The sequence below is a fragment of the Ursus arctos genome, unplaced genomic scaffold (genome assembly GCF_023065955.2).
Source record: "Ursus arctos isolate Adak ecotype North America unplaced genomic scaffold, UrsArc2.0 scaffold_19, whole genome shotgun sequence".
Lineage (NCBI taxonomy): Eukaryota > Metazoa > Chordata > Mammalia > Carnivora > Ursidae > Ursus > Ursus arctos.
The window spans coordinates 7,166,314-7,182,273 of record NW_026622863.1 but is presented as its reverse complement, the minus strand read 5'-3'; the positions used below and the strand labels follow the sequence as shown (position 1 = coordinate 7,182,273).

The 15,960-nt window shown below is 39.9% G+C and overlaps 1 protein-coding gene across 2 annotated transcripts in view; it reads left to right on the top strand.

The window, feature by feature from the left end:
- The window catches only part of N4BP1 (NEDD4 binding protein 1), a 46,873-nt gene that overhangs the window by 11,794 nt on the left and 19,119 nt on the right, over positions 1 to 15,960 (top strand). Inside the window, exons 1-2 of one of the 2 annotated variants that reach the window (XM_044382368.3) lie at positions 10,640 to 11,648; positions 13,963 to 15,653. In XM_044382368.3, coding sequence (XP_044238303.3) covers positions 11,547 to 11,648; positions 13,963 to 15,653 — 1,793 coding nt within the window. In that variant the 5' untranslated portion in view covers positions 10,640 to 11,546. Of the gene's footprint in view, positions 1 to 10,639; positions 11,649 to 13,962; positions 15,654 to 15,960 lie in introns of those variants that run through there. The other variant, XM_026494715.4, reaches the window with a different exon arrangement.

The following is a 15,960-nucleotide window of genomic DNA, read 5'->3' as shown; positions in this document are numbered from 1 at the left end:
AGTGCATTGGAAAAATAGCTAATATGGTTATTCATTTTATAGCAATATTATTAACATAGATAGCCAGATAGAGACGTAAAGTGGGCCTGTTACAGATTTGTAGGTTAATGATGTTAAAAAGCTTTTTTTTCTTCTAAGGCTTATGTGGTGCTTCGAACTTACACATATTTTGTAGGACTCGTGTCAATTTCTAAAAATCCTATTACTCCTCCTACTTCCTTTCCTCTTAGAGATAATATACAACACCATTTATGCAGAGTCTCCTAAGTATAAGAAATCTTTAGAATTCGAAGTGTGCAGCCAGACATGAGAACCGCTGTTCTGAAACATTTTAGGAATCTCTCTCTAATGTATTAAGAGCTTCCTTGCCTTGCGTAGTGTCTTTTTCCTCGATGATTTGTGGTCCACTTGAGCGTCTTCTGTTTTGTCGTGCTAGGGCACCATTATGCTCCTGGCAGCCGCCAAAATGTGTTAGATCTGCTCTCCTGCTAGTTGATCTTGAGTCGCTCTGGCTTTTAACCATTATGTCTTCCTTAAATTTGTTTCTGCACCTGTGCTGTCAGTTGTCATTTGCTGTTACGTGCTCTGCAGGTAGTGCCCTATATTGTTCCTTCTATACTTGGAACCAGCTGCTTCAAACCATGTGTGACCTGGGAGACAAGCTGACAAAGCCCCTCATGTGTGCGCCCATATTAAGAGATGGTAGATGGTGAACAGTGGTGTGTCCCCAGGTCAAACCTGTACACTCTTGAGTAGCCACTTTGATCTTTTCTGGTTTTAGATATGTTCCAAATGGCACAGGTTGCCAGGAACTTCTGTCTGGATTTGTGAAATGTTACGATAGAGTTGAGAAGAACTGAGTTTGTAGGAGGCAGAATAATAGAAAGTCGCTTTGCTATATGAAAGGGAAGTTACTATATATATCAGATGCCCCCTCCCTTCCTTTTCTTCCTTAAAAGCCTGAGTAGAGTAAGCAGAATATGAATATTGCAGGATGGGGGAGACAGTTTTTGACTAACATTCAAATGCTCAGATAACCAAATACAGCCAAATGCAAATGTTGGATATTTGGGTCCACAGACGCTTATCAGTGCAGCTGATAGCCACACATCTAGAATGTAGTAATACTGTATACTTGTATACTGTATTGTTCACTTCTGAATTTGAATATAAAAATCAATTGTTGCTACTTGGTAATTCACAAGAGTAAATTATTAATGAAAAAGTGGAAGTCTGAATCTCAAGGGGTTATTACTCCTTTTGGAAGTATACACACAGAGTTTTGTGCATGTGAAGCTGTAACAAGTTCTTAGCACAACTCGCCCTCAAAACTGTGCATTTAATCTTGCAGTAATAGTTTTAGATTCTTGAAAAATAGTGTCAGATGACTCTGCTTACATTGGGCATTTCTCTGCCAGTCCTCCTGGTGCTTACATACCGAGAGCCACCGGAGCTCTCCTGAGGTCCTCTGTGATCTTTTCAGAGGAGCTAACTTTTATTTAATTTCTTTTTCTCTGAAAGATAGTACTCTGAATACTATCTGGATACATCCCAAGAATATCCCTTGCTGTGGAATGATTGCATAAGCAGTGAAAAGTAAATTGGTTTGTTTGTAAATAACATATCAGATTTACAATTTTAGAGTATGCATTTTCTGTAGGTTCAAATGTATAAAACTGATTAAGTTGATAAAAACATACAGACTTTTAGGATTATCATTAAACAAATTATGTATGGGAAATCTCTGTACCTTCTCAATTTTGCTATGAACCTGTAACTGCTTGAAAAAATAGTCTATTTAAAAAAGATCAAAATCAGGATTATCACTAATCTTTGCAGTTACTTGTCTCAGCATCCAGTTTAATTTTACCTTTTTTTTGGTTGCATAGGATTGAGAACATCCTAAATCAATCAATACAATTACAGTTAATTAGTTATAGATCTTCTTGAAGATTGTACCACTCCAGAAAAGTAACGGAAATAATGGAAAATGTTTGTTTCAGAGATGAATCACTCACAGTATAAAACTTTTTTTATTAAAATTAAGGAATAAAGAGTATAACCAAAATAATATATGCACATGGTTAAAACAAAAAAAGAAACAATAACAGTCGCTTCTACTTCCTAGAAGCAACTACTTTTTACTGTTTTTAGGTGTTTGTTTTGATGGTTACCTAAAGAATTATAAATAATATACTGCTATTTCTTATAAATTTTAGGCATTATCCACTTTCTTTAAGATAGATAAGGTAGGGCACCTGGGTGGCTCATCGGTTAAGCGTCCAACTCTTGGTTTCGGCTCAGGTCATGATCTTGTGGTCCTGGATTGAGCCCCTCATCAGGCTCTGCCCTCAGTGTGGAGTCTGCTTCAGATTCTCACTCCCTCACCCTCCCGTTCACTCTCTCACTGTCTCTATTTCAAATGAATAAATAAAATCTTCAAAAAAAGAAAGATCAATGAAAAACTACCCCTCGTTTTCCCATTTGCTGTGGTCTGAATATTTGTGTTTTGTCACAATTCATATGGTGAAATCCCAGTGCCTGATATGATGGTATTAGGAGGTGGGGGCCTTTGGGGGGTGATTAGGTCAGGAGGGGCTTGAATGAAGTTAATACCCTTTTAAGAGACCCGGGAGAACTCCTTTGCTTCTTCCACCACGTGGAAATACAAGAGGTCTGTACCCTGAAAGAGAGCCCTCACGTGAGCACCCTGGCACTCTGATCTTAGGCTTCCAGCCACCAGAACTGTGAGAAATAAATTTCTGTTGTTTCTAAGCCACCCAGTCTGGTATTTTGTTATAGCGGCCCGAATGGACGAAGACACCAATATAGTTATTTTGTTTTTAGCTAAAGCAAGAAGCAAGGTTTATAAAGTAATAAGACTTATGTAAATATTACTGCAAAGCCCAGTTCTGTATTACATTATGTTTTCCGTCTGATACAGTTTTTAATTTTTACTGTAATTTATCTGCCCCGTTTTCATCTACTTGTGAAATATGATTTAAACACATCCTTAATATTGTACAAATACTCCTTTATATCAGCTATTCACTGAGCTTCCTTTTCTGGGAGACACCCTTGAGCCTCCTTCCCTCCTCCACTTAGCTAGTTGCTGAGCTTGTTTGCGGCACAGTTACAGTCTTTGTACTTGTATTTGCCTGTCTTCGATTGAATTTACTAATTATTTCATCTCCCTTATTTTTGGTGGCCTTCATCTTCAAGTAGTTTCTCAAGGAAACAGTCCATGGGAGTAATTTTGTTGGCTTTTAACATGTCTAGAAATGTCTTTAATGTGGATGATATAGAATTATAGATTCAAAATCACTTTCCCTTAGAATTTTGAATGCATTGCTATCCTTTTTTCCCCAGTTTTCCAGATCTGCTGTTGAGAATTTCTGATATTCTTTTATTTGTGCCCTGTTCCCATCCTGCCCCCAGGATTTTTTTCTTGTGGGCCTTTAAAAAGTAATCATGTTTGGATATTCTATGGACCCTTTCAGGATAGAATCTGTGTGCTTTAGTTCCCAAATGGGATTTGATGTAATTTTTTCACTAATCATACATGGGGTCTTGTGTATTTTAGTTCCAGGAACTTATTTGTGTTACTTCTTTATTAATCGCCATTCTGTCTTTGTTTTTGTTTTGGTGCGTCAGTTATTTGGATTTTGCATATCCTGGATGGACCCTCAAAGTTTCTTTTCCCTCCTGTTTTTCACTTTGCTTTTGTGGTACTTTTGGAGAGATTTCTTCCACTGTGTCTTTGAAATTCTTCTCTTGACTTTTATTTTGGCCATCATCTAGTACTCTTACTTTGATTATTTGTCTTTCTTTAGTATCTTGAATTCATTATCTGTTATATGAATTCATTATCATCTTATATCTTTTCGAAAGTACTAATTAAACTTTTGTTGAAGTTTTCTTTCCTACCCTGCATTCATTACCTACTTTCCCTCTATTTTGTGTTCTACTCTGTTGGTTTCTGTCTTTCATATTTGAGATCTTATTCTGACATGGTCCTTTTTTGTGTTTCACATGGAATCTGAAAAACTAGTTGGAAGCCTTGTGTATGGGCAGGATCTGTTGATAGGTGCGTTTTACAACTTGGATCAATTTGAGAGTTAGGTCTTGTTTGAGAGGATACTTGTTTTAGAAGCCTTTTATCCGGAGAAGAAACCTCTTCTCTCCAGACTGGGTAATAATTGCTGGTATTCCACTGAGTGGTGTGATCAACTTCTTCTCATCCAGTGGCTGCACAGTAGTCTCAACAGTGTTTGACTCACATGAATTCAGCCATGCACTTACTTATGCTAAACAGGCAGCATTACTTAAATATTAACTGGTAGCAAGGAGATTCCAGTTCTGAGTAAGATAGAGCAAGCATACTCTACCCTGTCACTCCTATGGAATATAGTTAGAAAACCTGGATAGAATGCATGGAGCAGCTAATATGAGGGCTCTGAAAAGTAAATAGTAGGCAGACTGGGTTACAAAACCAGAATTCAGAGCACCACCAAACCATGGTGAGTTTGCCATTTTTTCCTCTCTTTTGTCCCCCAGCCTGAATGCAGCGCAGCTCAACGTGGAAGTGGAAATGAGCACCAGGGCATAAACAGAGCAGTAGAAGAAGCCCTCTAGTTTGGGCTCCAGGGGTGGAAAAGGGAGCGTCTAATGGAGGGCAAAGGCCGTTTTCTTAATTCCAGTGCATACCAGCGTCCAGAGGATCCTGTGACGGTGGCAGGGGGAGGTTGCAGGAACCAAAGTTCTGAGGAAGGAGAACCTTCCTCTCCAGTTGGTGGAGTTGTGGTCACAAGAGGATCGGGCCAGCCTCATTACTTTCTCTGTGTCCTCTGGAATGACCCAGGCACAGCTGCAGAAGTGCAAGGCAAAGCAGGGTAACCAAAGCCCCAGCTTTGTAACTGGAGGACTGAAAAAAAGAGCCCCAGGGAACTAGAAAGCACTAAAAATATGGCAGAGAGGGTGGGGCTCAGAAAAGTGACTCCATAAAGTTTGTTCATGATCCCCTGAGTTTATCCCTAAACTACACATGTGTGGATCTACTTTTCATCAGCCCAGCAAAGACTTTTGAAAACTGAACTAACAGAAGAACTACCATCTAGGTCCCATACTGGCCTGTGGTAACACACATGTGGAACAGATACAGATAACATTGCAGAGACTTTAAAAACTGAATTGACACTAGAATCACAGCTTACTGAAGACAGGTTGCAGCTTGCAGCCTGAATCTAACTAGGTCAATTACCTGCTCAAACAGAAGTATCAACATTCATCCTAGGATTTAAATAAGACTCAGAGTCTTATAATATTCGGAATGAATACAATACAAAATTACTTGGCATGTGAAGAACAAGGAAAATATTAACTCTCGTGAGAAAAGACAGCAGACACCAATGCCAAGATGACACAGATGTTAGAATCATCTAACAAAGACTTTTATTTTATTTTTTAAACATTTATTTATTTGAGAGCATGCCCATGCGCCAGGGGCAGGAGGCATGAGAGAATCTCAAGCAGACTCCCTGCAAAGCGCAGAGCCCAGCTCGGGGCTGGATCTCACCACCCTGAGATCGTGACCTGAGCCAAAATCAGCAGTCGGACAGTCAAGTGACTGAGACACCCAGGCGTCCCTTATTTATCTGTCTGTCTATCTCCACACCCATTGTGGAGTCCGATGTGGGGCTTGAACTTACGACCCTGAGATCAAGAGACCTGAGCTGAGATTAGGACTCCGACACTTAACTGATTGAGCCATCCAGGTGCCTCATCTAACAAAGACTTTAAAAACATCTATTATAAAAATGCTCCAACAATCACAAGTACTCTTAAAAGTAATAAAAAAAATAGAAAGTTTCAGTGGAGAAATAGAAGATACAAAGAACCAAACGGAAAGATTAGCAGTGAAAAATACAGTAACCTAAATTAAAAACTCACTGGATAGGCTTGATTTTAAAATGGAGATGGATAGAAGATAGAAAGTAGACGTTATCTAATCTGAACGAGAGGAGATGAGTGTGGCACCAAAAAAAAATTTGGAGAAACAATGGCTCGGGCGCCTGGGTGGCTCAGTCGTTAAGCGTCTGCCTTCAGCTCAGGGCGTGATCCCGGCATTCTGGGATCGAGACCCACATCAGGCTCCTCCACTGGGAGCCTGCTTCTTCCTCTCCCACTCCCCCTGCCTGTGTTCCCTCTCTCGCTGGCTGTCTCTCTGTGTCAAATAAATAAAATCTTTAAAAAAAAAGAGAGGGGGCGCCTGGGTAGCGCAGTCGTTAAAGCGTCTGCCTTTGGCTCAGGGCGTGATCCCGGCGTTCCGGGTTCGAGTCCCACATCGGGCTCCTCTGCTGGGAGCCTGCTTCCTCCTCTCCCACTCCCCCTGCTTGTGTTCCCTCTCTCACTGGCTGTCTCTGTCAAATAAATAAATAAACTCTTTAAAAAAAAAAAAAAAAGAGAGAGAGAAACAATGGCTGAAGACTTCCAAAACCTGGCCGAAGATGTAAACATATAATTTAAGAAGCTCAATGAACACAAACAGAATAAGCTCCAAGACTTCCACACCCAGATGTCATAACCACAGTGCTGAAAACTGAAGACAAATGAAAAATTATGAAAGCATCTAGAGAAAAACACATGTAGAATAACAGCAATTAGAATGAGTACAGGTTTCTCATCAGAAACCACAGAGGCCAGAGAAGTAGCGCAATATTTTTGAAGTGGTAAAAAGCAAAACAAGCAAACGAACGAAAAACAAGTTAACCAAAAAATTCCCTATCCAGTGAAGTTATCCTTCAAGAATGAAAGTGAAATAAAGTATGATAAAAAAATTCTCATTTGAAGAAAAACTGAAATGAAATCATTGCCAGTAGCCTGCTCCAAAAGAATTGGTAAAGGAAGTTCTTCAGAGAGAGATGATAAATATCTAGATAAACGTAATGGGCTACTTTCTCTTTTTGAGTTCTTTAAAATGAGGTAATGGTTGAAAACAAAATTTATAACATAGTCTGATGGGATTTCAGATGTATAATTTATGTGATAGCTGTAACATACAAGGGAGGGCAGAGAGAAGAGAGACCAAGGTTAAGGATGACAGTGGTGTTCTAAAATTTATACCCGGGGGATTGTAAATTAGGGAAGTGATTGAATGATGGCCCAGAGAAGTCAGTGCCACTGAAGGAAGATTTTGATTATTTATTTCTCCCAGGAGAAGGGTACATACTTCACTGTGCTGGGCTACAGGTGAAGCATCAGGTTGGTCAGGAGACAGAGGCAGGAGCAAGGGGGAAGGCAAGGCAGGATAGGATAAACCGTTTAAAATTGGCTAGTTGGGGGGTGCCTGGGTGGCACAGTGGTTAAGCGTCTGCCTTCGGCTCAGGGCGTGATCCCGCTGTTATGGGATCGAGCCCCACATCAGGCTCCTCCGCTATGAGCCTGCTTCTTCCTCTCCCACTCCCCCTGCTTGTGTTCCCTCTCTCGCTGGCTGTCTCTATCTCTGTCAAATAAATAAATAAAATCTTTAAAAAAAAATAAAAATTGGCTAGTTGGGGTAATTCTAGTGGGCTTTGGGGCAAAGAGACTGCTCTTAGTTGTGTGATTCCTGGCCCAGGCTTGATACAGAGTAAGGGAAATACTGGCTTAGTGTGTGAGTTAGATAAGGAGGTGGGTGTGGGGCATAGCACTAGATCAGTCAATCTGCACACATGTCCACCCCTTCTAGAAATTAGCGGTAAGTCTCTCCTCAGTTCTGAAAGACCCCCTACAATGTCAGAACATCATAAGATACAGAAAATAAAAGCACGACTAGTGTAGATGATACGGTTTATACATTCTTCTTAAAACGATAAAACATTGACTTTGAAGTGGATCAGTTATGTTGTAATTGGACCATGACCACTTTAAAAACACTACAAAGAGATATAGTAAAAAATGCAATAAACAAATTATAATACTAAAAAATGTTTGTATAATGCAAAAAAAAGCCAGATAGGAAAAAAAGAATTAAAAGTAGGGAACAAGCAGAAAATAAATAAATGGTGGACTTAAATCCAAACAATAATTTCATAAACATAAATAGTATAAACACACCAACTACAAGAAATTGTCAGAGTGTATTTAAAAAACATATCCAAGCTATATGGCATCTTCATGAAAGTTATTTCAAGTATAATGATACAGGTAAGTTAAAATGAGGGTGAAACATACTGTACAGCCATTAATCAGAACAGAGCTGGAATGGCAATATTACTGTCAGACAAAGCCTTCAGAGCAAAGAGGAATATTTCTTTAATGATAAGAGGGTCCATTCACCAAGAAGACAAAACAGTGCTTAAATGTGTATATTCCTAACAGTACAGCTGCAAAATTTATGAAGCAAGACCCGGGAGAACTGACAGGGGAAATGGATACAATTATAGTTGGAAACTTCAGCATCCTCTCAACAAATGACAGAACCATCAGAAGATCAGCAAGAATACAGAAGAACTCAACATCATTAGCCAGCCAGGTCCAAATAGATGTTTTTTGAACATTGCCCAACAGCAGCAGAGAACGCATGTTCTTTCCAAGTACCCATAGAACATCCGTCAAGATAGACCATATCCCAGGCTATAAAACAAATCTCAACAAATTTAAAAGAAGTCATTTAGAGTGTGTTCTCTGATTACCAAGAAATCAAACTAAAAATCAATAGCAAAGATAACCAGAAAGTCTCCAAATATTTGGAAACTAAACAATGCTCTTCTGAATATTGAATAATTTCTAGAGAATTTTTAAAAATACATTGAATTAAATAAAAATGAAAATACAGTAAATCAAAATGTGTGGGATATAGCTTAAAGTAGTGGTGAAAGAGAAATTTATAACATAACTACTTCAGAAAAGAAGAAAGTCTCAAATCCATAATCGAAGCTCCCACTTCTAGGAACTAGAAAAAGAAGAGATTGCAAAGCAAGCAACAGGAGGGAAGTAGCAAAAGTCAATGGATTTGAAAACAAACAATAAGGAAAAATCAATGAAATAACAAACTTTTTCTTTGGAAAAAAATCAGTAAAATTAACCTCTTAGCAACCTTTAAGAAAGCAGACAAAAATTACTAGCATCAGGAATGAAGCAGGGTATCTATCACCATTAGAGTAGACCCTGCAGGCATCAAGCGGCATGAAGTCGACCGCTTAGTGAAATCAGCCAGTTCCTCAAGTACAGACTACTGTAACTTACCCAACATAATAGATGATTTGAATAGACTTAAAGCTATTAAGGAAATTGAATTAATGATTTGAAAATTCTTATAACTCATAACTCTCCAGGCCCAGATTGTTTCACTGGAGAAGTCTGCAAAATGTTTTGGAAAGAATTAACATCAGTTCTACGCAATCTTTTCTAGAAAATACAAGAGGAGAGAATACTTCCTTCTTTACTCATTCATTATTATCCTGATGCTAAAACCAGACAAAGATGGTACAAAAGTGGAAAACTACAGACTAAAGTTCCTTATGAATATAGTTGCAAAAGATGCAGAAATTCTTAACAAAATATTAGCAAGTAGAATTGATCAATATATTTACATATCAGGACCAAGTGGCAGTTATTCCAGGGATACAAGGCTGGTTCAGTATTCAGAAAATCAGTCAGTGCAACCTACCATATTAACAGGCTGAAGAAGTAAAGTCGGATGATACCAGTTGATACAGTAAATAAAGCATTTAACAAGTTTCAATACCTATTCACATTCCTGTTCCTAGATAAGTAGGAATACAGGATGACTTCCTCAACATGGTTTTTTATAAGTATATAAAAATCTAACATCATAGGGGCACCTGGGTGGCTCAGTCAGCTGAGTGTCTGCCTTCAGCTTGGGTTGTGATCTCAGGGTCCTCCCCCGACTTGTGCATGTGGTCTCTCTCAAATAAGTAAAATCTTGAAAGGAGGAAAGGAAAGAAGGAGAGGGAGGGAGGAAGGAAGGTCAGTCTGTAAGAAAAAAATCTTAGAACTAGAAATAGGTTTAGCAAGATCACAGGATACATGATCAAAATCTGTTTATTTCTACCTATTTATTAGCAGTGAATACATAGAAATCAAAATTAAAATAGAGTGCCATGTTCAGTCACTCCAAAAAATGAAATATTTGTGTGTACAGGGTTTGTATGCTCAAAACTATAAAACACTGATGGAAGAAAGCAAAGATCTAGAGAAATAGACTTTGTTCTTACAGCAGGAGACTCAGCAAATATCTGTTATCCTCAAGTCAGTTTAACACAACTGCTAGATTTAACACAACAACTAGATTATTGGGGCCCCTGGGTGGCTCAGTCGTTAAGCGTCTGCCTTCGGCTCAGGGCGTGATCCTGGGGTCCTGGGATCGAGCTCCACATCAGGCTCCTCCGCTGGGAGCTTGCTTCTTCCTCTCACACTCCCCCTGCTTGTGTTCCCTCTCTCGCTGGCTCTCTCTCTCTCTGTCAAATAAATAAAATCTTTAAAAAAATAAAAAATAAACTAGATTATTCTAAAATTTATATGGAAAGGCAAAGGAACTAGAATTGCTAAGAACAATTTAAACGAATAAAATAACAATTACTATTACTATCCAATTTCAAGACATTATATAATTACAGTAATCAAGATTGTGTGGCATTGGTGAAGGAATAGATAGCTAAGTCAGTGGAACAGAATAGAGAACCCAGAAATAGCCCCACACAAGTGTGACCAACTGATTTTTGACATCTGTAAAAGTAATTAAATAGAGAAAAGATAGTCTTTTCAAAAAACAGTGCTAGAACAATTAGATATCCATAAGCAAAAACATGAACCTCGGCCTAATCTCACATCTTATACAAAAACCAACTCAAAATGGGTTGTAGATTTAAATGTAAAACTTTTGGAAGATTAACGTTAAGGAGAAATCTCTGGGACCTGGGACTCGGTGAAGAAAAAAGCCAATAAACTAGACTTCCTTAAAATTAAAAGCTCCTGTCACCAGAGACCCTGTTAAGAGGATAAAAAAACAAACTATAGAATCAAATATCTGTAAGTCGCAGATCTGAGAAAGGACTCCTACCTAGAATGTATCAAGAAATCCCAAAACCCAGCAGTAAAACCCGAATAATCCGGTTAGAAAACGGACCAAAAAATTGAGCAGAGAGTTCACCGAAGAGGGACTGTAGCTGGCAAATAACACATGCAAAGATGTCCAACACCACTTGCCATTAGGGAAATACAAACTGAGACCACGATGGGATACACGACACTCTTAATAGAACAGCTGAAATACAAAATAGTAGTGATATCAAGTGCTGGTGGGGATGAGGAGAACTGGATCTCTCCATCTCCTACATTGCTGGTGGGATTATAAAATGGTACAGCTATTCGGGAGCACAGTTTGGCAGTTCCTTGAAATCGAAACATGCACTTACCATGTGACCCAGCAGTTGCACTGCTGGGCATTTATCCCAGAGAAACGAAAAGTTAAGTCCACATGAAAACGTGTACATAATCGTTCGTGGTAGCTTCATTTGTGGTAGCTCCAAACAGGAACAACCGAAATGTCACTCAGTAGAGAGTGGTTAAAAACCTGCAGTTCGGCTGTGTCATGGAATAGTACTCAGCGATGGAAAGGAATGGGCTTGATACATGCAACAGCTCAGGTAGGTTTCAAGAGCATCATGTTGAGTGAAAAAGGCCAATCTTGGGACACCTGGGTGTCTTAGTCCTTTAAAGTGTCTGCCTTCGGCTCAGGTCATGATCCCAGGGTCCTGGGATCCAGGCCCACATCGGGCTCCCTGCTCAGTGGGGAGCCTACTTCTCTTTCTCCCTCTGCTGCTCCCCTTGCTTGTGCCTTCTCTCGCGTTCTTTCCCACTCCCTGTCAAATAAAGAAATAAATCCTCTACAAAAAAAAAAAAAGGAAAAGGTCAATCTCAAAAGGCAGAAACTGTATAATTCTATTTATATAACATTTTTGAAGTCACAATATGATTTCAGGGGTTAGGGATGGTGTAGGTGTAAGTAGGGGTAAAGGGGACTGAAAAGGGGTGTCATGAGGGTAATCTTTGTGGTGATGGAATAATTCTGTATCTTGATTGCAGTGGTATTTGCTTGAATGTGATAAAATGGCACAGAACTATGTACACACTGTATTAGTGTGAGTGCCCTGGTTTTGATACTGTGCGGTAATGAGGTAAGATAAAAGAAGTGATTGGAGAGGACTGGGTGAAGGGTACGCAGAACCTTTATGTCCTGTCTTTGCAGCTTCCTGGAAACCTATGATTATTTCAAAATAAAACTGTTTTTCAAGAGAAAACTTCAAAACACATCCTAAATGCAGCATCAGTTCAAACAAGGGGTAGCAGAATGTCCATTTGGAGGTGTTCGGGGAGGCTGACATCAGTATTTAGCACTCTGCTTGCACATCCAGGAAAAAAGGATGTTTGGTTACTGTACTTCGTGTTTAACGCAATTAGCGTGTCACAAAAATAGCAGACTGCTCTAATAAGCAACCAGCGCCCCTCTGTCCCACACCAGTCATCTCTGGTCTTCACCACCAAACCCACCAACATTCCAGGTTTATCCAGAGGACGTAAATAAGGAAGCAAAGATCTTGTGACTGAACATTATATAGCTTAGATCAGACATTTTCCTCCTGTTTCTGGAGTTTCATTTACTCACAGGGATGTTCTACATCTGTGAACAAGGGATACGTACCCATGGGTGTATGAATTCTCCCCGAACCCCTGTGACCACCGTGACAGCAAGCAGGCAGCGGGAGCAGGGCGGCAGAGCCTCGCTGGCCCTGCGCCGCCCGCGCTGAGCTCTTCAGTAGCGCCATCTGGGGGAGCACCATTCTGATTTTCGTGTCAAGTGTGGGTCATGTGTTGCCAGGCTCAAGTCTTACAAATGTCCTTCCAGAAAATTTCCACTAATAATTTAGGAGTGTTATTATTTAGAAAGCACTTACTAGATGCAACAATGTCATCAGAACTTTATTATCTCGTCGAATTTCCTCAAAACGCCTCGGATTGCACCATCTTCCTCTCGTTCTTACAGTTGAGGACATGGGGTTAGAGGGGCTGCGGAAGTGCAGCGCAAGGCCCCCAGACCCCCACGGCTGGGGTTTGAGCCCAGGAACGGACTCCAGCGCCCACGTTCCTGAGTGTATCCCACCATCCCTGTGTGTGTGTGCGAGCGTGTTCAGTGTTCACGTCTTTCACACTCAGGCCTCTGGGAGCAACCCAATTGCTGGAGAACCCAGTCCCTTTCCTTACATCGCTGAGGCCTCCCTTGTTTAATACCGAATTTACTAGAAACTCTAGTTTTCTTTCTGAGAGGGGCAGTACTGTCCAGCCCTCTCTGGTTCTTTATATTAGGTCTACATTTAAACAGTCTGGCCTTTCTACTAAAAAAAAAGAGAGAGACAGAAATGACATAGAGTATGCGTTGTTCCAGCCAGCTGGGGAAAAAAATTGTTATTTTTCTTTTAAGGCCTTCGGAATCTCCGTTTGTTTTATCTGGAAACTAAGGGCAATAGTGGCAAAGCAAAAGTCAAGGTTCGTTCTGGGGTACACTGTTTGACTTGATTATCTTATCTCTTAATTATGTCGTTGTATCAATAAATGCCTGGTAGCAAGCAAAAATGTTTGTTCTTTATAGATGTAAATAAGACCAGTCTTGTCCTTACCCACTGTGCAGTTGGGCAGACCCCAAAGATCACATTGCAGGATATATTATTGAAAATGTTACAAACACCTGCTTGTTAGACTTAAAGTTTTCAAGTCCAACGAAAACGATTAAGCAGCTTATATCTGTTATCTTGAATCTTTTGTTTAGAACATGGCATTTTTTCCCAGGTTATTAGCGTGCTTTTGATTTTTGTACGGCTTGACATTTGTAATTACATGTGTGACATAATAGGTGCTATAAAGAGCTTTTGTAAATTGACCTAATTTCTTATCTCCTCTTTACAGGAATATATTAAAGGAATCTGTGAACCTGAACTAGAAGAAAGAGAATGTTACCCCAAGGCCATGCACTGCATTTTTGTAGGGGCGCAGAGCCTGTTTCTGAAGAGCTTGATTCAAGACACCTGTGCCGATCTCTGCATTCTGGACATCGGTCTTCTTGGCATCAGAGGAAGTGCCGAAGCTGTGGTCATGGCTAGGAGTCACATTCAGCAGTTTGTAAAGCTCTTTGAGAACAATGAGAACCTACCCAACAGTCAGAAAGAATCTGAGGTGAAAAGGGAATTTAAACAATTTGTTGAAGCTCGTGCAGACAACTATACAATGGACTTGTTGATTTTGCCCACTTCCTTGAAAAAAGAGCTTTTGACACTCACACAAGGTGAGGAGAATTTATTTGAAACGGGAGATGATGATGTTATTGAAATTAGAGATTCTAAACAAGCAGAGTTTCCACAGAGTGCTGCCACAGGGCTGAGTATTTCCAGAGATGAAATTGTTTTGCAGGAAGATGCAAGAAATAAAGCCGGCACTCCTGTTTCTGAGCTTACAAAACAAATGGACACAATCTTTTCTAGTTCACAAGATGTACTTTTTGTTCCAATAAATGGTCTAACCCCAGATGAAGAGGCACTTTCCAAAGACAGAGTTTGTCACAAAAGGAGATTTTCTGATTCCGAAGAAAGGCATACCAAGAAACAGTTTTCTTTGGAAAATGTTCAAGAGGGGGAGCTTTTACATGACAGTAAGACGTTAGCTGGAAGTGTAATCATTGACTTATCTGATGCTTCCGCTGATCCTGAAAATTTAAGTCCAGATGTAAAGGACACTACTGAGGAAATGGAATACAACATCCTCGTAAACTTTTTTAAGACCATGGGCTATTCCCAAGAAATTGTTGAAAAGGTCATTAGGGAGTATGGGCCATCTACTGAACCATTATTGCTCTTAGAAGAAATTGAAAAAGAAAATAAAAGATTCCAAGAAGACAGAGAATTTTTACCTGGTACTATGTATCCAGAGACCAACAGAACCAAAAACAAAGGTGTTTGTAGCAGCATAAATGAGCTTACAACAGATTCCACTCCAAAGAAAACACAAACTCACTCACAGCAAAATATGGTAGAAAAATTTTCTCAGTTACCATTCAAAGAATCAAAACCATGTACCTCAAATTGCAAAATTAATAGTTTCAGAACAGTGCCAATAGAACAGAAACAAGAAATCTGGAGTTCAAACCAGAATTACGTTTGTAACATGGACCTTGAAACTGATGGCCTTTCACCCTCTGTTGTCCCTTCAAGTCCCAAAGACGTTGTCAGTTTTGTTTCAAGAGGAGCTTCAAGTCACCAGCCCAGAATTCCAGTTTTTCCTGAAAATGGTTTGCAACAGCAAGCAGAGCCCTTACTTCCAAGTAACATGAAGTCTGCCTGTGAAAACCGTTCAGGGTGTTGTAGCTCTCCCCAGTCTAAGCCAAATTGTCCCCCCCTTTCTCCGCCGATGCCACTGCCCCAGCTGTTACCTTCGGTTACTGATGCAAGGTTGGCCGGACCCTCTGATCATATTGATTCCTCAGTCACGGGCGTTCAAAGGTTCCGAGATACTCTGAAAGTACCCTACAAGCTGGAATTAAAAAATGAGCCAGGGAGAACGGATTTGAAGCACATCGTTATAGATGGGAGCAATGTCGCAATTACGTAAGTACACTCTTTGCAAGTTATATTATAGTTGTGAACAGGGCCCTAAGCGGCATCTCAGAATTCCATGCAGTTGTAGGAGCTTAGCACAGTGCGTCTGTCTAGTTGGTCTGTTTTCTCACCTGGAAAAAAAAAAAGCCATGAAACAGCTATTTGGAAAGTTGTGTTACTCCATCTTTTGGAGTTGTAAACTTTGCTTTTCACCCTGCTGAACCTGTATTTCTGAGGGCGAAAGATGATAGAAAATTTGTCTTCACTTTGCATTGCCTAGGCAGCGTTAAACAGTATAGAGATTTTTATAAATCAT